Here is a 23,479-nt window from a genome sequence, read left to right on the forward strand (position 1 = left end):
TTACATTTGAAAACATGTGACAGTCAACTGTATCTGGGGCTTTTCTAAAAGAAAGATGCAGGAATGCAGTCATTCATTGAAAGCAAAACAGGTGGCTTCTTTCTAAGATTCTCCTGTGGGAAGAAGGGCAGTGTCCATAAAAGGCAGGTCTCTGGGCCGTTCATCTTTCTTTTCACGTGTGGGCTATAAATTACTGGATGCGCATGTTATATGCACGGACCCTTCTAGGTTGCTGCGGATCCGACTACTCTCTCTAAAAGGGTTTGGGGAACGATTGTCAAAGTCCCAGTTTCTTTGTTTTTGTTTTAAGCCTTTTTTATTTTCGAGACAGAGTCTCACTCTGTTTCCTAGGCTAGAGTGAGTGCCGTGGCGTCAGCCTAGCTCTCAGCAACCTCAGACTCCTGGGCTCAAGCAATCCTCCTGCCTCAGCCTCCCGAGTAGCTGGGACTACAGGCATGCGCCACCACGCCCGGCTAATTTTTCCCATATATTTTTAGTTGGCCAATTAATTTCTTTCTATTTTCAGTAGAGACGGGGGTCTCACTCTTGCTCAGGCTGGTCTCGAACACCTGACCTCAAGCAATCTGCCCGCCTCGGCCTCCCAGAGAGCTAGGATTACAGGTGTGAGCCACCGCACCCAGCCAGTCCCAGTTTCTAAATGACGTAAATGTGTGCAAAACTGAACCTGTACATAATCGCTGTTTCTACCAAGTCTTTGCAGCAAACTGTCACTTGGGGCTCCAGCAGAGGGATCGGGGGGACGTGGTCTCCTGTGTCGTCCCGGCCGTGGAGCCCCCCCTGCTGAGGGCTCTGGGGGCTTCTGTGAAGGGGGCGCGGAGGAGACGTGACAGGAAAAGCGCTCACGCCGAGGCGGCAGGAGGTGCCCACCAAACAGCTGCTGCCATGCCTCGCAGGCCACGGCTGGGTCCCATGACAGGGGTCATTCTGCAGAGCGGGGCGCCCGAGAGACTCGGGGTCGGTGTGTGCAGAGGCCAGAGGACTGAGAGGTGGTCACTGAGGCTGGGAAGACGTAATTAATGCTGAGGGTGGCCTTGGGAGAGGCCCCGTGCCTCGAGCTGCCCTTCTGAAAGCCACGCACTGATGCAGAGACGCTGGCCTTGTGTATACCTGTGGTGGGCAAAACGCACGATCTGAAAGAGCTTGTCCGCAGCTGGCTTCCGCACCTGAACCCGCGCGAGTGGCATGGCTGGAACACAATGCTCCAGTCCTGTCCTGGCTCCCGTTTAACCCTTGGTGCTCTCTGGCGTGAGCAGAATGTGTTGAGGCTTTGCAATTTCATTGTGACAGAGGCTCTAGCATTTTCTATTTCTGTGCTAATTTCTTTCCTTCCTTCCTTCCTTCCTTCCTTCCTTCCTTCCTTCCTTCCTTCCTTCCTTCCTTCCTTCCTTCCTTCCTTCCTTCCTTCCTTCCTCCCTCCCTCTTTCTTTCTCTCTCTCTCTCTCTCTCTTTCTTTCTTTCGACAGTCTTGCTTTGTTGCCCAGGCTAGAGTCAGTGCTGTGGCGTCAGCCTAGCTCACAGCAACCTCAAACTCCTGGGTTCAAGCGATCCTCCTGCCTCAGCCTCCCGAGTAGCTGGGACTACAGGCATGCGCCAACATGCCCAGCTAATTTTTTCTGTATATATTAGTTGGCCAATTAATTTCTTTCTATTTATAGTAGAGACAGGGGTCTCGCTCTTGCTCAGGCTGGTTTTAAACTCCTGACGTCGAGCGATCCTCCTGCCTCGGCCTCCCAGAGTGCTAGGATTACAGGCTTGAGCCACCACGCCCGGCCTGGGCTAATTTCTTGAAGCAGAATTGCTCACATATTTCTTCCCTGCCCTCACGGAAAGCTTCTTCCAGACTTAACTGAGGCATGCGTGGCTCTTTGGCTATGTCGTCTGCAAATTTTACTTTGTTGTGTGAGCTAAAATAAAATCTTAAGCCTCCCAGCTAGCTGAATGGACTCCCTCTTGGCCAAGAGGAATCCCCACCCTCACCTCCCAGAAAAACTTAAAGCTGAGTCGCCAGCCCTAAGGGTCAGACACGCCCAGTTACGTCCTGTTCCTTTAGAGTTATTCTTTGCAACTATAAGATACAAAATCAGTAACAGGCTCAAGGCCATGTAAGACAAAGGTCAAACCACACCTGCAGGCCAGCGACTTCACAGATCACTTGAGTCTGGGCATATGTGGGTAGCTTGTCTCTGATTAACAGAATTTTTTTCTCTTAAAACATTCCAAGCCTTTAGAAAAAGTTTCATTTCTTTAACCAGTTACAAATCGGAGAATCTTTAAACCCACCTATAACCTGTAAGCCCCTACTTGGAGATGTCCTGCCTTTTCGGGCCAGACCGATGTCTGCCTTCCATATATTGATTTATGACTTCACATGTAATTCCCATTTCCCTGAAATGTATAAAACCAAACTGAAACCCAACCAGGGCGGGACCACTTGCTCAAGGCCTCCTGGGGGTGGCTCTGGGCCCTGGTTGCACATATTCAGCTAGGAATAAACCTTTCTAAATTGTTTTTCAGTTTGGGTTCTTTTCTGTTGTCATTTGCATTGATTATTTCCATGTTGCCATTTTTAGTTTGGCTGTGAAAAAAATTAATCTTGGGCTTAAATTAGCATGTAAGTTGTTTTTTTTTTTTTAACTAGTCCCAGATTTTAAAACTTGTAATAAGATTCAAACTCATTGGACTTTCCATGCCTTTTTGAACTCTTGTAATTGAGCTTTGATCACATTTTATGTAAAGTGGCCAACGGATGGCAAAAACAACGGACATTGTATTGGCTCCTGACTCCAGAGGCCCAGTGCGGAAGGGCTGAGGGCGTGAGAGCGAGGAGGGGCCGAGCTCCCCCAACAGCACTCAGCCGTGTGTTTAGCAGGGTGCAGTCCTTGTGGCCAAACTGCCACTCAAAGGTCTCACCTCAATACCGCTACGAGGGCAGTAAAATTTCAGCTTAGATCTGGGAGGCAACAAACCTCACACCCACAGCTTAGATGGGTCCATAAACAACCAGAGCCCGTGTGCAGCTCGTGTGCCTGAGAAAAGTTGAAAACAGTAGAGTCCCAGTGTCAACTCACCCAGCTAACATCGTAGGTCACCATAGCACAGTGCTCAAAGCTAAGATGTTAGCAGTAGTATAATGCGAACTACAGATGTTGTTCAGATTTTATCCATCTGGGTTTGCCTGCTGTTTTCACGAGGAGCACGAGGTTACCAGAACTGCCGTGTCCTCCCAGGGCACCTCTCAGGGAACGTGACGTTGACCTGTCATTACTGCTGAGGTGCATTTTGATCGCCTGGTTAAGGTGGCATCTGCCAGCTTTCTCCTCCATACAGTTACTAATTCCCTGCCGATTAACATCTTGCAAGCTAGGCAAGGCTCCTGCTTCTTAAACCTTTGCCCACCAATGCTAGGGTACATCAGGGATCTTGCCTGCAGCTACTGCGGTGTTCCGAGGACGATATTCCGTGTCCCTCCTTCCTTCTGCACTGGTGGACGTTGTCCCCAGGAGGCCCTGTCCCTCCGCACCCACTCGCTCCCTCCTCTGTGCCGGCGCCGGCTCCCGGGCAGCTGTGCATTCTGTGGGTCACTGTCTAGTGCTGTTATTTTCTTGCTCAAATCCCCCCCTTTGGCTCCCACGTCCTGACGTGGCCCCCTCGGCCCCAGCGTCTGAGAGCACACCCTCACTTCCCGCCTCACCGCGCACGGGCGCACCTTGGAATCCCCGCCCTGGAACCACCCGCTCCAGGCAGCCCCGGCCCTCCTGCTGAGCGCTGAGCCTGCGCTGCTCTTTCGTCTCTGCTGGGCCAACCAACCCTTTATTTTGTCTCCACCAGCTGGACTTCCTGGGGCTCAGCAGCAGGAAGGGGGGAGCGGGGACAGGGACGCTCCTCTGGACGCTGGGGTGATGAGTGCGTCCCCCACGTCCGGGGCTGGGAGAAAGACGCGAGTCTTGTTCTGGGAACCCTGACTGCCCCCAGCGCCACCCCCACCATGAACTGACACAACCGACAGACCCCACGAGCCGTGAGACGCGTCAGAGGCTGCGTTTCCGCCTTTTATTCAGCAGCAGGGCCGAGGCGAGGCGGGCCTCCAGTGAGGCTGGGTGTGGCGGGAGCACAGCAGAGAGAAAGGGGGAGATGCCAGCCGGGGGCCAGGTCCTCAGACAAGCACAGGACCCCGACAGTCGGGGTCACCTCTCTCCTCGTTCCTTCCCGAAGATTCCAGGTGTGCATCGCCTGAGACAGAGGCGGCCAGTCCTCTGTTCGTCCCAGCTCGATGACAACCGGAACTTTCCACAGAAGAACTCGTGCTTTTGGACCTGGGCTACTTTCTGGAGGTCACGTCACACCGACCACTCCGAGACCCTCCCTGGGGGACGCAGCCGCTGTCGTGTCCCCGATGATGGTCACTGACCATTTCTAGCTGCCGGTGCAGGGAGCTCCAGCCACGGGGCAGCTGGACACATGCGTGTCCACTCTTGGCAGTCCGTGTGGCTGGACGGGCGGGCGGGAGAGGGGAGGGGCGTCTGCTCTCCTGAGCGAGTCTCGAGGGGACGAGGGCAGGGCTCCGGCGCTCCACGGGGACCGGCCTCAGTCCTTCAGCTGAGACACCTCGTACAGGTACGCGGCCAGCATCTTGGTGCCCTCTATGTAGTTGTGCCTGATGGAGAAGAGCACATCGCGAGTGGGCGGCGTCCAGCACCGGCGACCCCCAGGTGCACACTGTGTTATTTGGCCACCTGACTCTCAGGTGCAGGTGCGGTGTGACTGCGCCCCCAGGGACCAGCCCTGGCCCCGGCATGAGGGGACGTAAGGGGTCAGCCCCCGAGCCCTAGTGGCAGGTGTCACACCTTGGTCTCAGCCCCCACTGAGACCGGACCTCCACTCACGTCCTCCTCCTAACCGGTCCATCTCCCCGCCTCCGCCACAGGGGCTCTGCCGCTGCCTCCATCCCCGCCTGTCTGCCTCGGTTACCCCAAGATGGGCCCTTGTCTTCCGGAGCCAGATGCCCCTCCCTGAATGGCCTGTGGGTCCCCCGCCTGCCTCAGCCCCTCCTGGGGCTGCCCTGTCCCTGTGGGTGAAGAGAGGCCCCAACGCGTCTGCCCAGTCAGGAATGCGTGACAGTGGCAGGGCATGCAGTTAGTGCGGCAGCATGGCTTTGCAGAGAGGAAAAGCAGGGGGTTCATGAGCGGGAGGTGAACATAAGCACGAACGCCAGCTGAACCTGGTTTTCAGGAGCCGCCCGCCGAGGCCCGCACCCCTCCCACCCGCGCCTCCCGCAGCGGAGGGGCAGCGTGTGGACGCCGGCCTGGCTCAGGCCCCAGGTGCCCACGTCTCACCTGTTGAGCTTTTCGTTCTGGGAGTGAGCGCCGTCGTCTGCTGACCCCACAGGCAACAGCATGACGTTCTTGCCTGTGGCCTCCTGAAAGGTCAGGGTCACGGGAATACTGCCGCCTTCCCTGGTCAGGTCGGGCTCCACTCCAAACACTGGGAGAAATGCAAGAACAGAGCAGGTGAACTCTGGGGCCTCCGATCTGGGGGTCCGTCATGGAGCCACCGCTCAGCAACTGCGCTTGGGGTTGGCTGGGGGCAGCGTCCATCCCACACGCTGGCTCTCCTCGTCCGACTTGACTGTGTGCCCTGCAGCACTACGTTGTCACCAACACAGCCACGAGCCCACGTGATACAACAGTGTCACTGATGTAGCCACCAGCCCACGTGATACAACAGTGTCACCGATACAACCAGGAGCCCACGTGATACAACAGTGTCACCGATACAACCAGGAGCCCACGTGATACAACAGTGTCACTGATGTAGCCACCAGCCCACGTGATACAACAGTGTCACCGATACAACCAGGAGCCCACGTGATACAACAATTCACTGATACGGCCACGAGCCCATGTGCCGATGAAACCACAGAGAATTGCTGACAAAGCTGTGCACAACAGAGCCCTATGAGACATGCGAACTAAGGGCCTGCACGTGTCCTCAAGGAGAGTGTCCAACCTGTTTTCAGGGCTCTTCTCCCAGCCACGTAATGAGGATGGTTGAAGTCGGACACCCAGGGCTTCCCACCGTGGCCCATGTACACCTTGAACTTGTTGGGGCTGTGCAGCTCCGCAAACTTCTTGGTCAGGTAGCTCGTAACCTAAACCACAGACAGAAGAGACACACAGTTACTCATAAGCCTGGCGTTTGGTCCCATGCTAGTGGTCCACGGCGAGTCTGCTACAGCGGCCTGCGATGGTTAGAGAGCACCCCACGACGGGCCTGCGACCAGGAGTCTCCAACGGGCCTACGGCGGCTCTGCCAGGAGCCTGCGACGGGTCTGGTCTACTGTGAGCCTCGTTTTCTGCTAACTTAATACTGATCTGCACAACCGTAAATAATGAAAAGGGGAAGAAACAAAATTTGTGATTTCAAGAAATAAAATACAGTTATTTGTGGCAGGGTGCGGTGGCTCACGCCTGTAATCCTAGCACTCTGCGAGGCCAAGGTGGGCAGATTGCTAGAGGTCAGGAGTTCGAAACCAGCCTGAGCAAGAGCAAGAGCAAGACCCCCATCTCTACTATAAATAGAAAGAAATTCATTGGACAACTAATATACATAGAAAAAATTAGCCGGGCATGGTGGCGCATGCCTGTAGTCCCAGCTACTCAGGAGGCTGAGGCAGGAGCATCGCTTGAGCCCAGGAGTTTGAGGTTGCTGTGAGCTAGGCTGACGCCACGGCACTCACTCTAGCCTGGGCAACAAAGTGAGACACTGTCTCAAAAAAAAAAAAAAATACAGTTATTTGAAGGTAAAAGGCAATGTTTTAATATCAGGCAATTCACCCTTTACAAAGATATCCCAAATGATAATATTTAAAGTAAGTTTATCTTCCCAAGATGCCTTTTAAAAACAAACAAAAAAAAGAAAATAAGTTTAAAAATGATGTTTCCTGCCTTGCCTTATGTTAAGGGCAGTGTGTCCCCCAAATTCACACACGAGCCTTAACGCCGCTGTGGCCGTGTCTGGCTTCCCTCACGGAAGCGCTATGCAGCTGAGGGGGAGCCGCAGCCGCAGACCGCGCTTGCTCAGTCCCGCTCGCCACGAGGTTTCACAGTCCCCGGCCCGGCGACGCCCCGGCTCTCCAGAAAGACGCCCCGAGGACAAAGCGGGACAGAGCGCAGGGCCCCACGCCCCCTGCCTGGGCCACCATGCTCCATAAGACACAGACGGGCCTGGTCTGCCTTTTCCTGCACGTGGACATCTGACGGGCCGGCGACCACGCCTGTCACCCGAAACTGGCGTGCGCTGACACCCAGGCTCCACCATGGTCCCCTTGCCTGCACGCCCGGGCACGACTGACCGAGGTGAGGTGACTCTCCGGGGCTGAGCCCAAACGCTGTCGCGGGCTGTCGGAGAGACCCTCCGGAAATGGGCTCTCGGGCTGCCGGCCTCTGTGTACAGCCCACAGCAAGGACTGAGTGAGGCCAGCTTGCGTGCTTTCAGAGCCTGCCTGTCTGTCTTTAGCCGACGGAGGCTAGACGAGGTGGGAAGGGTTAGTGTCCCACTCGCCGTCTGCCCCGTGAGACACGCCGGGAGGCGGCTGTCCGCGGCCAGGACCAAGAGGCCCCCGCTCACCGGCATTTTGATCTTGGACTCTGCAGCTTCCAAAGCCTCGAGCAGTGCATTTCCGTCACTGAAGCCACCAGCCTGTGGAGCGCGTTCCGGCAGCCCGAGCCGACTGAGACACCTTATGAAAACGGCCACACTCTCGGGTTCATCCAGGCCCGAGACGGAGCCGGGGCTGGCCCAGGACACCTTCTCCCGGCAAGAGCTCACTCTCCCGCGGGGAGAGCTCACCCGCCCTCCTGTTCCCAACGGGGAGGACACCCCGCCCGTCCATCTCACCACGTCTTCTCGGATGGGGGTGACGGCTCGGCGAGGCTGCCCGACCCGCAGCCGCCGAGTGCCCCGAGACCCTGCCTGCCACCACGCTGAGAGGCAGCTCCCTTGGACTCTGACCAGGACACGTGTGGCCCCAAATCAGCATTCGACCTGGAGCCTTGCAGGGAGGCGAGGTCAGAGGTCAGATGTGGCATGCCTCAGCGGCAGCAAAGCTCACTTCCACGCAAAGCCGTCCGTGTGGCCTTTGTTTCTGATAAGTCTCTGAATTGCTTACCTAGGTGACCGCCACGCTGGCAAGAGCCAAGCGGCGGGGCGTGTGAGGTCTGGGTTTTTGTCCTGGTAGGAGCCTTTTGTCACCTATGTCTCTGCTGTAACCCCATGCCCGGCCCCGGCTCCCGCCCCCAACCCCGGCCCGTCCCCCACTTGCCTGCTCGCTGACGACTTCGGGGGTCATGTTCGGCACGAGCCTGATGGAGAACTTGCCGATCACTTTCCGGGGGATCACGGTCTTGGCCCCTGCCCCGGAGAAGGCGCCCTCGATGCCGTGGAGGGACAGGGACGGGTACCGCCACCGGTGCATGAGGATGTCTTTCTGCAGGGAGCAGCAGGGCGTCAGGGGCAGCTCAGGCTTCTGGCGCCGGCCCTGTCTGCCCATGGGGGACGGGAACGCCAGCAGCGAAGCAGCTGTGCAGAGACGGGGCCCGCCGGGGTCCTGACAGCCGCCGGCAGGAGGCACAGACACGTGGGCCCCTCCCGGGCAGGGCTGGTCAGAGCCTGCCCCGAAGCTGCTCTGGAGCTGCCACGGCACCATGGAGGCCTCCGCCCAGGTCCGGCAGCTGCAGGCGCGGCGCCCACCGCCTCTCACTGCGGCCTGGGCGGCTCAGGCTTGCCCAGCGGAACAAGGAGCACCTCGGGCTGGAGGACACAGTGACGGAGGAACCCAGGGGGTCCCGGTCCCACCGACATCAGGGCTCCTGAGGATCAACACAGGCCATGTGCCGACCCTCCCAGGCCCAGGGCACACGAGGGGCGCCTGTCCCCGCAGGAGAGGAGAGCCAGCTGCCCCGGGTCCCGGTGACGCCCCAGGAACACCGACAGGCAAGACACAGTCAAGCCACCATTTCCCCTGATGACTAGGTAAACACTGAGCAGACAGTCGCCACCCTGGCGCTCGGCTCTGGCGCGGCTCAAGGGTCCCGGCCCCGTGGCGGAGCGGTCTCCCCACGAACACGACTACGGCAAAGCCGCCGGGCAGGGGACGGCCCCGCACTGCCCCGCCCCGCCTGCTCTGAAGGAGTCAGGAGTGGACTCTGACACGCTGAGTCGCCTGACGGCTGGCAGCTGGGCGCGTCCTGCCTTGTGAGCATCGGTGCCGCCGGCCACGCCCGTGCGCTCCAGATTCCGGCTCCTCCCCTCGGGCCCCCTCCCGCTGACACGGCACGGGTGACGCAGCCTGGCAGACCTCACAACCCCGAGCCCGCACCTTGCAGCCGTGCAGGAGGGTCTGGGCGCCCACGTCCTTGGCAAACTCCTCCATGTCGAAGTCGATGTGGTCGTAGAGTGCGTGCTCCTCCTCGGTCACGGCGGCCACCGCCTCGTTGATGCCGGGGATGAGGATGTGCCCCTTCTTGTCCACCAGGGAGCCTGCGGAGAGCGGCAAGGGGTCACCGGGTGCACGCAGGTGGGGAGGGGGGTACGGGAAGGGACGGGGACACACCGGGCTCAGGAGAGGCGCCGCTCTGGGCTCAGTGAGCCTTTCGACCCCCACGACAGCTAACGAGGGGCCGGCATGCCCCACTTGCTCACACGTGGAGACCGGGGGGCAGGTGGCACACAAACCGCCCCCGCCACAAGCAGGGACCATGGCCAGCACCCCAGCTACACAGGTGAGCTCAACACCCGCCACACCGCCCCGACTGTTTCCGCGCCCGTCCCACGGGAAACAAGCAGCCCCCACGCTGAGTGGGAGACCAAGGGCGGGACAGAGCAGACCTGAGCCCAGAGACTTTGCTGCCGGCACGGGCCAGGGCTGCGGGGGAGGCGGGAGCCGAGTGTGGCCCACGGCAGGAGGACGCAGGAAGGGGAGGGCGGTCCTTGCTCTCACAGAGCTGACAGAGCAAGGGCCACAGACGGGTGATGAGGTGAAACAGGCCACAGCACACGCCCGGGGGAGACGTGCAAGATGACAGAGCCCAGGACGGGCGGGGCCACGTGACTTGGGGGACCAGTCAGGACCTGGGGAGGCTAAGTGGGTGGGGACGGCCCGGGAGGGTCCCAGGCATCAGGTGCCAGCATGCGGCGGGGTGGGGGGCTCCGGGGGAGTCGGGGAGGCAAGGTCAGAAGCGAGCGGAAGCTGGCTCACGCAGAAGGCGGGTGCCCCCCCCCCACGGCGCCGACTGGCGAGGCCCGGCTTACCCATCAGCGAGATGAGGTCGGTCATGGCCTCGTGCACCGAGCCCCCGTACACGCCCGAGTGGAGGTCCTTGTCGCTGCACTCCACCTGGGCGGGACAAAGGCCGCTTTATCTGGCTGCTCGGTCCAGGCTTAGCCCCATCATGTGACAGCGAGTCGAACAAAGAGCGTTTATGAGACCTGAATGTTTTCTGAATCCAAATCTGCCCCCTCGGTGACCAAGGCAAGGCCTTCCCCAAATTAAAAAGATCAGGCAGGAACACAAACGACTCCTGGGCATGCGACCGTGGGGAAACTGGATACGCGCGCCCGGGTGAAGTATGCGCGGGCAACCGCCCCACGCCCCGCGCCCTTCCAGAGGCTTCGCACAGACCTGCAGCTGCGTGCCGGGGGCGACACCCAACACAACGACCGGCAGGGACCGGCGCCCGAGCACCTGGGCCCGGGTCTCGCCCCCGCCTCGAGTCCTGGACCCAGGGCCAGGTGGCCAATGGCCGTGAGCCCCGTCCCGCCTCCGTGCCACACCTGGGAAGGGGAACGGCGCCCCCCACGGCACCGCGGGGAAGGGCAGGGTCACCACGAAGGTGCGGCAGCTGCGCCATCTCCAGCACTGCTCTGGCCACGAAGGACGTCCGCAGACGGGATCTGACAGCCGCGGCCCAGGGCGCGGGACCCCACCCTCATCCGGGAGGTGACCACCGGCCGGCAAGCCGCAGAGTCAGCCCAGGCCCAGCCTCTGCCGGGCTCCGGTGCCTCGGTTTCTCTTTACCCACTGCAGTGTCTCGCAGCCCTCAGGCCCCCCAGGGATCGGAGTTAAAGTACAAATATTTCAACTTTTAAAAGGGAGCGTTTCTAGAATGCTCCGTGCGTGTACGTCCAAGACGAGCACTTCATCCCTTCTGGGTGGCTCCGAGGCAGCACCACGAACACACGGCCCTGGCGGACGTCGCCGCGGAGCCGGGTCCCCATCGCCACGGAGCCCGGCCCTCGCTGTGGCCACAGAAGCCGAGAGCCGGGCACTAAGCAGGCTCTGGGCTTCCCGAGAGTGGCCGACTGCTGGGGACTCCGGGGCAGGAAGAACGAGGGGGCCGGGGTGGGCATCGAGTGAGATGACACCTCGGACGCGCCGAGGGGGCCAGGGTGGGCGCCGTACCTCGATGAAGAAGTAGCAGATGCCCCTGAGGCCGTAGGTGATGCACGGCTTCTTCTTCCCCAGCCAGTAGTTGTCGGAGATGCACACGTAGTCCACGTCTTTAAAGAACGTGTCCTTCTGTGCGAAGATCAGCTCGTCCAGACCCTCGGAGCCCGACTCCTCCATGCCTTCCAGGCAGAACCGGACGTTCACGGGAACCTCCTGCGGGCAAGAGAGGGCGTGAGCAGGCCCCGCTTGGCCGCGCTCTCCTTCCAGAAACACCACGCAGGACTACGGGGCTCAGGCATCTGACCTCCTCCAGATGGACCGCAGAGCCCGCCCCATGCACGGGTGGCGGCCCCTCCCCGGCACTGGCCTGCTCGAGCCCGTCCTGGCGGGGAGTGGGGTGTCCCGCGCCACTGCCCTGCGCCCAGCGTGGGCAGCGCACTTTCCCTGGAGAGCCGGAGGGCGACCTGCAGCCCCACGCTGTCTGGAGTGTGCTTTGCTCCCCCGACTCGGGCCCCCCTCCCGAGATGAGAAAATGAGGCTCAAGAAGCTGGTGACTGGCCAAAGGCCACGCAGGTTAAGCAACAGCAGGGCCTAAATTCGAACTCAAGTCCCAAACCATGCCCAGAGGGCTCTGTTCTCTAGATGCTTCCTCCCTGCCCTCCTCCTCCTCTTCTGTCCTCACAGGAAACCTTCCACAAGACCCCAATCTGTGCAACGGGTCTCCGTGGAGCTGCAGAGAGGCTCTGCCTTGTGCACGGCCACCACCGAGCCACCAAGGGGTCGCCAGGCCCGGGCGGCACTTCCCTGCCGTGTAAAATGATGCCTGGAGCAGAGGGTCCAAGACCCTTTTCAGAGCTGACATCCCGTGCTTTGACAAACATGCTCATCTTATTAGTTTATCATGATATGAGACAAAAGCAAGCTGCAAAAGTGTCTACACAACATGACCACGATGGGGCTGATACTAATTGAAAACCTTGGTAAATAACAAAACCCTAACCATCTTCGAGGGTTAGGATTTAGGAAAGTTTTTCTCTTCAATTTTCTGTATTTTGCCAACTTTTAATAGCGGGCAGATATTCCATAGTTAAGAAAATAGATTTTTTTTTTATTTTTAGGAGGACACGAACCAGCTGGAGGGAGTAAGGGTGCTGTGCAATGCCACAGGGCCCGCCTCACATGCGGGCGGGCGGGCGGCCTCACTCCCAGGGACAGGCAGCGACTGAAAATTCGCATTTCACTCGCTGGCAAAGACCGTGCTGAATCGTCAACATCATGACCTTTGAGCATCTATAAAACAATTAAACTCTTAATGTTTCCAGTCAAAGCTGGGGAACAAACGTATAATCTCAAGCCCGAGTCGGCCGAGCGTCCCCCACGCAGCGACCCCGACAAGCCGCTGCCGCGTGGGCAGACGCCCGCCTCCGCGCTGCGCGGACATACCCGAGAGGCGGGCCGAGCCCGTGGATGTACCTGGCCGGTCTTCTGGTAAGCCTCCAGGGCGTTCAGCCAGCCGGCCACCGGGCCCTTGTCGTCGGTCGAGCCTCTCCCGTACAGCTTGCCTAGGACGGCGAGTTCGCAGAGTTAGGGTCGCGGCGAGACTGGAGGGAGCGCCCCAGCGAGGCTGCCCTTCCCGTGGGGAGCCCTGAGCCCCCACCCGGCGCTGCTGCTGGGATTTACTGGGGAGTCCGCCACGGCTGCAGAGGCAAGCACGTGGATGCCACCCCCTCTCCCGCGGCGGTCGCGGTGGGCAGCCAGCGCTTCCTGCCTCGCGGGACCAGGGCAGCAGCTCCCGGCCCGAGTCCGGGATGCCACTGCCAGTTGGTTAGTTCCTTAAAGCCACTGACCGTGAGCGACTCGGGCCAGAGAGCCCGGTCATACTCGGGAAACACACTGCGCCATCAATAAAGCCGTTATCAAAGAAGAACTACAGATCTCACCCCAGCCCAAGTTTGACAACTAATTGGATAAAGAGTAGAACTTATTTGTTACAATTCTCCTTCTTTCTTTGCTATCACTTTGAAAACCAGAGGGTCTGACAGCGCTTCCGATGAGAGTAATCGGTGCCCGTAATCCCTCCTCGGCTGCCTCTGGGACCACCACAGGGGCACACGCTGGGCCAGGAAGCCGACAGCATGGTCGACAGCCCAGAAGACGAGCTCAGACCCTCCTCCCACCTCTTGCCACACCACCCGGCGGTCGGCCCTGGGGCGCCAGGCGAGGAGGGCAGCTGCACACGGCTGGCCGCGCCTAGGCCGGACACCTCGAGGGGCCTCGCACCGTCCCAGCCAGTCTCGCAATTCCTCGCGCCCAGACTGCTTTGAAGGTCAGGCGGCTTCAGGACAGCCCACCCAAAGTAGTATGAGGCCAAAAGCTACCATTAGCTTAGCAGTTTCCTTTTGTAAACTAAACTCAACTTTTCGCAAAAGCTGAACATCAAATACAAGCTCTCCTAAAAAAGATCCTTGTCCCTGCGACAAAAGCTGGGCAGGTGTGGTGGTGGTGTGGTGCCCCCCCAGCGGTGTGCCACAGCCGGGGAGACAAACCTGGCCTGCGCCCCCGCCCCAGGGCTCCATGGCAAGGAGGGGGCCGCACGTGGCGGGTGTTTGCCAGGACGCTGCTCTGCAATGAGGGGCTGGTCTAGGTCCCGACAGGCAGGGTCCCCGAGAGTGGCACTGGGACGGGCTGAGAGGATGCCCAGACCGGCCTCACAGAGGCCCGGTGGTGGTGACCGTGCTGACACCGTGCAGGTGCGTGGGTGGGCCGGGGGAGGAGGCACGCAGGCTCCAGGGCTGCGTGTGGCCCTCGGGGCTGGCGCAGGCGGGAGGTGCACAGACGAGGAGCTCTGCTCCGGACAGAGGAGCCCACGTGTCCGAGAGCAGCCACGTGGACGTGCGGCCTGACACCCAGGAGGAGCCCAAGTGCCCACGGAGGGCCAGTGCCACCGTCATTCTGACAGCCAGGAGGAGCCCGAGTGCCCACCGAGGGCCAGTGCCACGGTCACTCTACTTAGCAATCGCCCTGGGCTGAGGACAATGGCACAGAATTAAACTCCAAAAGATGTTGCTTTGAGCAAAGTCATTTTTCGATTCTGCACAGTAACGAGCAGAACCGCACGGAGCCAGGAAGGGTCTGGACAGACCCGACGACCCAGTCCGAAGGGGTTTGATGAGGGAGTCGGGAACTTGGCCCAGCGGGGCGAGGCGCAGAGGAAGGTCAGACTGTCACGCGCAGGAACACGTGAACACTCAGAAATGGAAACAGAAGACCTTCATACCTAAGGGGGCGGGAAGGAAAGGGACCAGCCTACCCGAGTCCCCTGGCAGGGTCCCTGGAGGAAGCGCTGGCCGTGAGTAACGGCGACATGGCCACCCTGGCCCGGGCAGGCCGGGAGGGAAGACTCAGCACCCGGCGCAGCAGGTGGCAGGGGCTGGTCCCGAGACGCAGGCCGGGCAGCTGCCAGTCGGGGCGGGCGCTGGAGCGCAGGCTCTGGGGGCTGCCCCGCCTCAGCTCAGGACGTGAGTCCCCGCCGTGACAAAGGGCGGTCTGGGGCCCGGCCACGGGGACTCCTTTCCACTAGAAAGGCGGGTTTCTGAAGTTCCAACCCGAGGCTCCCGAGAGAACCTTCTGGCACTCATGTTAAAAACCGCTGTACTGGGAAGAGAAAGCACGGCAACGGTGGGTGACTCTCGACGGCAATGGCGCGCGCTCACCGTCGCGCTCCACCAGGGTGAAGGGCTCGCTGTCCCAGCCGTCCTCCAGCGCCGCTGGCTGCACGTCCAGGTGGCCGTAGACACACACCGTCTTCTTCCGCGGGTCGGAGCCCAGCTTGCCCAGCAGGATGGGAGGAAGGGGGATCTCCGAGCCGTCCGGGAGCTGCGAGGGAGAGGAACGTCAGCAGGGACTGCCTTTGAGACCCGAGGCATTCCCGGCAGATACTAAAATGCCTTGAGCTTTCTTATCCGTGCTCATCAACCAACCTCTACTGCAGAGTTTAACATCGTGCTGTTCAACGCAGCCAGTAAGTAGTAAGAATTGACTTCCCTGTAACCCGGAGCACACAGGCTCAGTGACGTTTACCAAGCACAGGCAGGTGCAAAATTTTTAAAGGCTGAGTTTCTTTACCTTTATGTAACAAAGCATGGAGCCTGGTCTTGGCAACTTAGCTCATTATTTTCTTTTTTTTTTTTTATATATATTCCCATATAATCTTTGTTATAGCCACATCAACATCCCCATAGTTACACAAAAGAGAGAAGGACACAAAGTAGTAACCCTGAGAACAACATTCTCCAAATTATTAAAAATTTAGGTCCTCAGGGAAAAGGGATTATTAAAGAAGTTATTCCACTGTGTTACCCAAATTGGACATTATTTTCATCTGTTAACTACAATCTTGGATAAGAAAGCTTAACATTGGTGTCAGAATAATATTTCATTCATTGTACATCAGTGTTAAAACATTTAAAAACATTTAGTATTACTAATGAAAATTAATTATCCCATACCCTAAATAAAGCATTTTAAAATCCACTATATGTTCCTTGGTCAGAAGCACCCAAGAAGCATTATTTTCTATCTAGTATAGTGCATCTTATACTTATTTAGCTCATTATTTTCTGCAAAGATGGTTAAGAACAGCTACAGTCTTTTATCAGAAGATATATTTTTGAAATTCTGCACGTGGATTACCATCACGCACAGCGACACCGTGCGCACGAAGCCACCCTACACTGGGCAGTGGTGGCTGGGGCTCCTCCCGCAGCGGCCCCGGAGGCCTCGTCCCTTACGCGCGCTCCAGCCTGGGGATCGTGCGGCCCAGAACTCTCCCTGCCTCTCGGCAAAGGCACAGGCCGTCCGGGCCCTTGTTCCAGCTTCCACCTCAGGTCGACGCCGCCCCGACCTTTTACTTTAGACCACGGCCCGCTCAGGCTGTGCAAAACCCCTGCAGCCCAAGCAGGTCCTCTACCAGCGCCTACGATCTAGCGCAAAAAACCCGGGATCACTGCAGAGCACCACGAGCAAACGGCGGCGGAGGGTGTGAGCACGCGCGCTTTTGTTCTGGCCGCAGGAGGACGGGGGCGCACACGCTAGACCACCACCCACCTGTGCGTTCGTCTAGTTACTGAAAAACACTGTTCGTGAAAACGGGCACTGATAAACAGAACATACAAACTAAACTGATAATGTGGCTGAGCTAACAATTCGCGATTAAGAGGTAGGATGGGCGGCACACTGAAAGCCACGCCCGGGCCAGGGCGATGCTGGCGCCACGGGGTCCCTCCCCCAACTCCAGGGCTCCCAAGCTCCAGTGAGCAAGCGCATCGGGGAACTTGGCAGGAGGCTGGGATTCCTGTAGGACACAGGAGGTTTATTCGGTAATTTTAGGAACTCTTGTGACCCAACAGCTACTCGTGTGCAGCAGCTGGACCGATGTCCCTCAGCCACACGACTGCCCTCGGGCTGGGTTTGCCCGCCGGTTCTCACCAGCACGGCCTGCAGCCACCAGAGGCAAACAATTGTCCCTTAGAAACCCCTGTCCTGGTCACAGAGAACACACGGCCTTCGTGGTCACAGCTGGACCTCAGCTTGCCCGAGCAAGATATTGACTTTTAAACAGTAACAGATTTTCTGTAAATAAATTTCTATTCCATAGAGCTCCAATGAAATACTTCTGGGCCCGGAGGGAAAATTCTCCTGAAATTCACTAGGACCTCAAACTCCCGTCATCTTTCCTCCATAAGCCTAAAAACGCCCCAGCTTCTGCTCTTCCCTGTGAAGACGCCCAGCTCCACCCTCACACCTGCCTCAAGTCACTGTCACTGTCTGAACAATGGGGCCCTGCAGCCAAAGGGACGCACAGAGCTGTTGCTACCTCACACTGCAGCTTCTCTGCAGAGCTTTTCTTCCAGCGAAGGCATCTTTCAACTCCTTGATGAAAGTAGGTGTTATATATTTCAAAATCGTATAATAGTGATTTTAATCTTTCATGGAAGGCCTTTTCTTTAGAACTGCACTGTAATGTCAGTGATAAATGGAATAAACTGTCTACTATGATAAAATAACTCTTAAAACTTATTTACCTTGCCTAGATTTTTTTTTTTTTTATGTATTAGGGAAAAAGGGAGGGAGAGCAAGGCAAGTGCATGCCTCAAAGGAAGGAAACACTACAAGGACACTTGGTTTATTCTCCCAAGGGTGTGGGGAAATTGCTGGGAAGCTGTAATACATCTTATATCAACTATTGAATTTGCTTTCAGAAGAAAATCTCAAGTGAACAGCACTGGGTTGGGAATTTAATCCTGGCTTTGTAAGAAACCTACTGTTTGCCCCAGTGGGTGCAAAGCCCACCAGGGCCTTGGGTTTCTTGCACTGATGAAATGAGCGCACTGAACTGAATGTCCACACTCCAAATTCCAGGACTGTGCCTTCAACTGGACAGCTCAATCACTAGACAAGAGAACCGATATAAACCAAAACTTGTCACACTCTGTAATATAAAAGGATATTACAAACTTTGAAAATATGGCATGAGCACGCAATTCACATGGGGCTGAAATCATCTGAAACTAAGATAGTGGAATAATGTACCATGAAATTAAATTTTTCACTTAAAGAAGGAAACAAACCATTCTTACCTGTCAGAATTCTGCCTTAAAATGCAACTGGCCCCAGCAACAGCCGCCCCGCCCCACAAATCTCTCTTATGAATAAGTGCCGTTCTACCAACTATGATGCTTGGGGCCACAGGCTGTGTGGGTGGGGGGAGAGACACTTATTATTTTTAAATCAACACGGGTAAAGTGTAACTTCCTAGTTTGAAAGCTTACTGATTTCTGGGAAGGGAATCTCAGCTATTCTCTAAGAATGACAGCCACATTAACTTATTCTTGAGCAACCACCAACAGATCTCCTTCCTGGAGAAAAGTGCTGAGTATCACAAAACCTTTGCCCCCGTCCAACCGAAGCAATCATATACTGAACTTATGACCCAAACCAGGCCCTTTTCTGTCTCAAGATGAGCAGGCTATCTGAAACAAAATCTCTTTCCAGAACTTGTGGAGTCCGATGAACCCAGAGGCGGATCAACCCTGCAGGCAGAGCGCCGGAGGCTCTGCAATGGAGGAATGCCGCTCCGCACCTTTTGTTGTCCGATGTCCACCAGTTCCACGGAGCCGCCCAGCTGCTTGATGTCTGCAGCCGCGACTTCCATCATCCTCCGGATTTCACCTCTCTTCTCGGGCCACGCGGACACGCTCTGGATGGCCACCCATTTCGCAAGTTTCTGTTTGTGGATAACAAGCAAAAACGGATTCTGACAAGGTGTCCCTTAAGGCAGGAAAGGTTTCCATAATCTTGCCATATTTCAGGCACACAAAGTTCATTTCCTGCCTGTGGCCGCTCCGTTTTGAGCAGATGAGAAGAAAAGACCCATCGCATTTGCTTTTTGTTTAAGATTTTAAAAACTGTTTGTACTGACTCCATACCAAGCATTAGAGCGTGAGAGAAAAAGTGTCAGAATGTGTATTTTTAACCGTCAAGGATAAAGTGAATGTAAAACACACAAAGGTCTATGGTTAAGTTTATATCTGAATCCAAAGAAATTACAACTGAAAGATACAGAAAATATTCAACGTTGCCACAGTCCACATCTGCTCATTTATCATCCTGACAATGGCCAAGTTCTCAAAGTATAACTTTTAGGATGAGAATTCTAAAGGTTTCATCTGAAATGTGTCTACTAAAAATAACTTTAAAGCATAATTCTTTAAGTTAACATCAATAAATAGATTAATATATAACATTACTGATTCACTTACAGCATGCTAAAGGGCAACTAGTTTTTTACCTTACCTCTCATGAGAAATTGTAGATGGAGATTAAACAAAAATCTTGGATTAGCTTTGCTATCCTCAGAAACATACACTAACACTTTCTGTCAAAAGCCAAAAGTGTAACTTACACTGTAATGGGAAAGTGGAGGAACAGATATCTAGGCAACACTTTCAATACTTGATATAAATGCCATTATTCATATTAGCTTCCTGGAATTTCTCTGAGCCTCATAAGATTAAACCAAAAATTAACATTTACTGGAGTGAAATATTCCCTTACCTTAATGTAGTGATCCTGATTTTCATCGATGTACTTAAACAGGGTAGTAAGGTCCCACATCTTTCCACCAGACCCGAGTCGCAGATCTTGAAGATTCTTGGAAGAGCCACAGGTCAGTCCTGCCTCTGGAAGGAACAGGCTGAGCTGTAAAGTGCTACTCCACCCCCCAGCATTGCAACATCAGCATCACGAGGACGCCCCAGGAAGTGACTGCAGCTTCAGAGACAAAAGCTCTGGGAATGACTTGGAGACTCAAATTGATCTTGGAGACTCAAACTGATCTTTCCCTTTTTTTTCTTGGAAGGAAAATCTATAGAAAACTGTGTGTCGAATGGGAGGTAACTGAAGGAAGGGCCCAAGCTGAAGACAATCCAGTGAAACTAAAAATAGGTACTTTTGAGTTTTATTGGCACTTAAAAACTTTTTTTTCAATTCTTAAAGCACACAGAGAACTTTCCACTTTCTATTACCATGAAGCACATAGTCACCTCAGGGATTCCAGCTAAGATGTCACGTCCTGCTTCTCCCACAAAGCCCACAAGCCAGACAACAGAGCCCAAGGAAAGCCAGATTCAGTTTAGGAAAGTTGGTGATTGGGCCAGGAACAAGCCAGGGGCAGCAGCTAAACCTCTGAGAACCTAAGAATGTCCAGCGACTGCATAGCTGCCCAGCATGGTATATTTCCTAACATCCAGTTTTTCGTGCTTGAGACCCAGCAACTTCTGTTCCACCTTACAATAAAGGTGAAAACAAATTACTTGACTATTTTAAAAAATTGGAATGTATATGAAATAAACATGGTTCTGGTACTGAGATTTTCAAAATTGGTCCTCTCTCCTTTCTTCAATAGACAATTGCGATTCCTTCAAGTGACAAGACTGAAATTTCAGCAGCAGTTGCAGAAGAGATCAGCTACACTCAAATACCAGCAAATTTGGTTCTGCAGCTAAGCGAAAGAGTTTCAGAATCACAGCCAGGAGCGACAAGATCCTACTACAGAGTAATAGTAGTTCTGGAGCCCAATGCCAGATAAATGCCTGTGTGTCGGCATTCTGTAGGGAAAGCACTTTTTCTTGGCATAGGATTCCAAAGGGACTTCTAAACAGAGAGGTGACTTTATCCACTGTGGCGCAGTGTGGCAGTTGTTTAGAAGTTACTGGAGCTGAGCAGGGTAATGAAATCACAGGGTACTGCAAGTAACAAACTTGATTTCTGTTTGGGTGGGAGATAAAACCACTTCCTTCTCAAGTGCCCTCTTCTTACTCTTCAAACTGCAGCAACAGAGATGAAGTATTTACATACCTCCCAGCCAATTCAGAAGGCCTCAGCCAGGCACTCATGTGGAAGAGCCTCAAGTGAGACAGAGTCCACAAATACTGTAGGGGCCTTTTATGAGTGTTAATAAGGTGAAACTTTTATCCACCTGTTGCCAAGAATGTACACAGGGAAGCTACTTGTTTACCTTAAAAGAAACTCTATTTAGCAGGACAATATGCTACACAGGGTGCTTTTCATTTGGGTTCACTAAATACAATTAATCCCAAACTCACCATGGTATATTCTCATTAATGTTATGTTCTTTGTAGCAAAATTAACCAATGGCCTTCTTGCTAAAGTCATTCAAGGATAAACTAGTTATGTGCCGATTAACAATGTTTCCATCAACCATCAAAGAGGGACCTTATTAAAACAGGGTGCCATAAGATTACAATGGAGCTGAAAAATTTCTTTTCCATGTTTAGATACATTTAGATACACAAGTACCAACTATTGTGTTACAAATGCCTACAGTACTCAGTGCATAAAATTCTGTACAGGTTTGTAGCCTGGGAGCAATATGCTTACACCATACAGCCTAGGTGTGTAGGAGGCTATACCACTTAGGTTTGTGTAAGTACACCCTAGGATATTAGCACAAGCAAGAAATCACACGGTGAATTTCTCAGACAGTATCTCATCCTTAAGCGATGTATTAACTGTAATTATCTAAGGTGCACCTTTCACCAAAGTAGTGTAGACAGAGATCACAGTTTGTTCAGCTATCTATGCAAAGCCATCAGGGCTGGGCTAAAGGCAACTATTAACCTTCACTGGGTCAAAATAAGTCGGGGCAGGTTCCACTTTCTCCCACTCACAGTTCTGGGTTATTCTTGTTTCACTTCCGCTAGTACCAGAGCCATTAAATGGAACCACTTTTGTGTGTCCCGAAGAGCCCCATTTCCTAAGGTAAAAGCAGTATGTTGGATAGAGGGAAAGCAAATATTATCCTTTCAAATAAATAAACTCACTCCCTTTTGAAATCTAAAGTTCTTGGGAAGCAACGTAAATTACACAATGAGGCTAGTAAGCAGGGAAGGAGGAAGCTCCTGGAACTATGTATGCAGCAACACACACACAAACACACCACTCTCTTACCTCTGAGTATCTCGATCCTTGTCCCTTGTTAGTTCCAGGTATATATTAAATACCTGAATGATGGCCTCAAGTCTATGTAGAACCACTAAGACAAGGCCAGGCTCCTCCGATTCGCCCAACATAGAACTTCACCCTAAGCACCCTGTGAATGTCTCTTCCTCCACTCCTGCCTGCAGACCCTGGGGTCAAGGTACCAGTAGCAGGCCCCCAGGTCCCCCGCCTCGCGACACTCAGTCTACACTAGGATGACGTGGGAACCCGACTTCGGCAGCGGGGGAGGTTGGGCGGGCAGACTGGTGGCCCGTCTGTGCGGCCCGGTCTCCCCTCCGCGTTGCAGGTGAGGACAGTGAGGCTGACGGATGTGTGACCCGCCCCGACCAGGAAGCCTGCGAAGCGGCTGTGTCTCCGCTCAGGCGCTTCCTCCTGCGGGCACCCCCCAGCCCGACACGCGGGGGCGAGGGGCCTGGGCCCCGGGGACAGGGCCCTGCCGGGGCGGAGGTCTCGGCCGGCCCCTCGGGGAGGCGTGCGACCCCCACCGCCAGGGCGGACACCGGGAAGCGCCGGCGGGCCGGGCGAAGCGCGCCGCCGAGCCGGGGTCAGCGGCCGGGGCGCCCCACGGGTCCCGGCGCCGATCGCACCCGGCCGGGTGACCCGGGCCCGGGCCTCTGGCCCCACGCGCGGGCACAGCCCGGCTCCATTGTGCCAGCCTGGCTGCGGCCCGGAGCCCCAAGACCCCCGAGAACCAGGCGTGACTCCCGCCGCCGCCGGCCCGGGGCCGCCCGGCCCGTTCCCAGGCTCGCGCTGCCCACCCGGGAAGGCCCGGCCGCGGAGGCCCGCTTACCCGCAGCAGGTCGCACGCCGGTTCCGCTCCGCGTGTCCGCGGCCACGCCCCCGGCGCGGGCCCGCCCCGCCGCCATCCCGCCCACCAATCCCGGCCGGGTTCGGAGGCCCGGCGTCGCTCCGCCCCCGTCCCGCCCACTAACCCCCCGGCGCCGTCAGGGGGCCGATGTCGCTCCGCCCTCCCCTCCCATCAATCCCCGGGCCGCCTTCGCCCCGCCCCTTCCACCAATCCCCGGCCTCGCCTAGAGGGCAGATGCGGCCCTGCATCGCCCCTTCCACCAATCCCCGGCCTCGCCTAGAGAGCTAGTGTAGCCCCGCCCCTTCCACCAATCCCCGACGTCTCCTAAAGGGCTGATGTAGCCCCGCCCCGCCCCTTCCACCAATCCCCGGCCTCGCCTAGAGGGCTGATGTAGCCCCGCCCCCTTCCACCAATTCCCCCGCCTCGCCTAGGCTGGTGTAGCCCCGCCCCACCCTCCGTCGCCCCGCCCCTCCTGGGCTCTGGGCGAAGCGAGGGGCGGAGCGTTGCGGTCGGGTTCCCCGGGCCGGCCAGGGGTCCTGGGAACCCGAGCCTGGGACCGTCACGGCGCGGCGGCCTCGCGCGGTGCTTCCCCGCTCGCTCCGGGGTGTGGTTGAGAAGCCGCC

General features: G+C 56.2%; 2 protein-coding genes across 3 annotated transcripts; both read right to left on the reverse strand.

Annotated features, from left to right (window-relative positions):
- Positions 1-4,057: 4,057 nt before the first annotated feature.
- CNDP2 (carnosine dipeptidase 2) lies at positions 4,058-22,924 on the reverse strand. Of its 2 annotated transcripts, none has more exons than XM_075993795.1 (12): positions 22,839-22,924; positions 19,583-19,707; positions 18,609-18,752; positions 15,181-15,343; positions 12,941-13,029; positions 11,480-11,680; positions 10,330-10,414; positions 9,398-9,558; positions 8,342-8,506; positions 6,028-6,169; positions 5,355-5,502; positions 4,058-4,675 (listed from the first exon to the last, which is right to left on the reverse strand). In XM_075993795.1, exons 1-12 carry the CDS (start codon positions 22,912-22,914, stop codon positions 4,606-4,608), a joined length of 1,569 nt encoding a protein of 522 aa, XP_075849910.1. In that variant the 5' UTR covers positions 22,915-22,924; the 3' UTR covers positions 4,058-4,605. The 2 variants fall into 2 exon arrangements, with proteins under 2 accessions (XP_075849910.1, XP_012636662.1); XM_012781208.3 differs by lacking the exon at positions 22,839-22,924 and adding an exon at positions 21,998-22,463.
- LOC142861641 (uncharacterized) lies at positions 6,180-8,300 on the reverse strand. The gene is made up of 2 exons (XM_075993797.1): positions 7,918-8,300; positions 6,180-7,759 (listed from the first exon to the last, which is right to left on the reverse strand). The coding sequence occupies exons 1-2, from the start codon at positions 8,106-8,108 to the stop codon at positions 7,045-7,047; spliced, it is 906 nt and encodes a 301-aa protein (XP_075849912.1). The 5' UTR covers positions 8,109-8,300; the 3' UTR covers positions 6,180-7,044.
- Positions 22,925-23,479: the final 555 nt, after the last annotated feature.

Source organism: Microcebus murinus, chromosome 17, assembly GCF_040939455.1.
Source record: "Microcebus murinus isolate Inina chromosome 17, M.murinus_Inina_mat1.0, whole genome shotgun sequence".
NCBI classification, from domain to species: Eukaryota; Metazoa; Chordata; class Mammalia; order Primates; family Cheirogaleidae; genus Microcebus; species Microcebus murinus.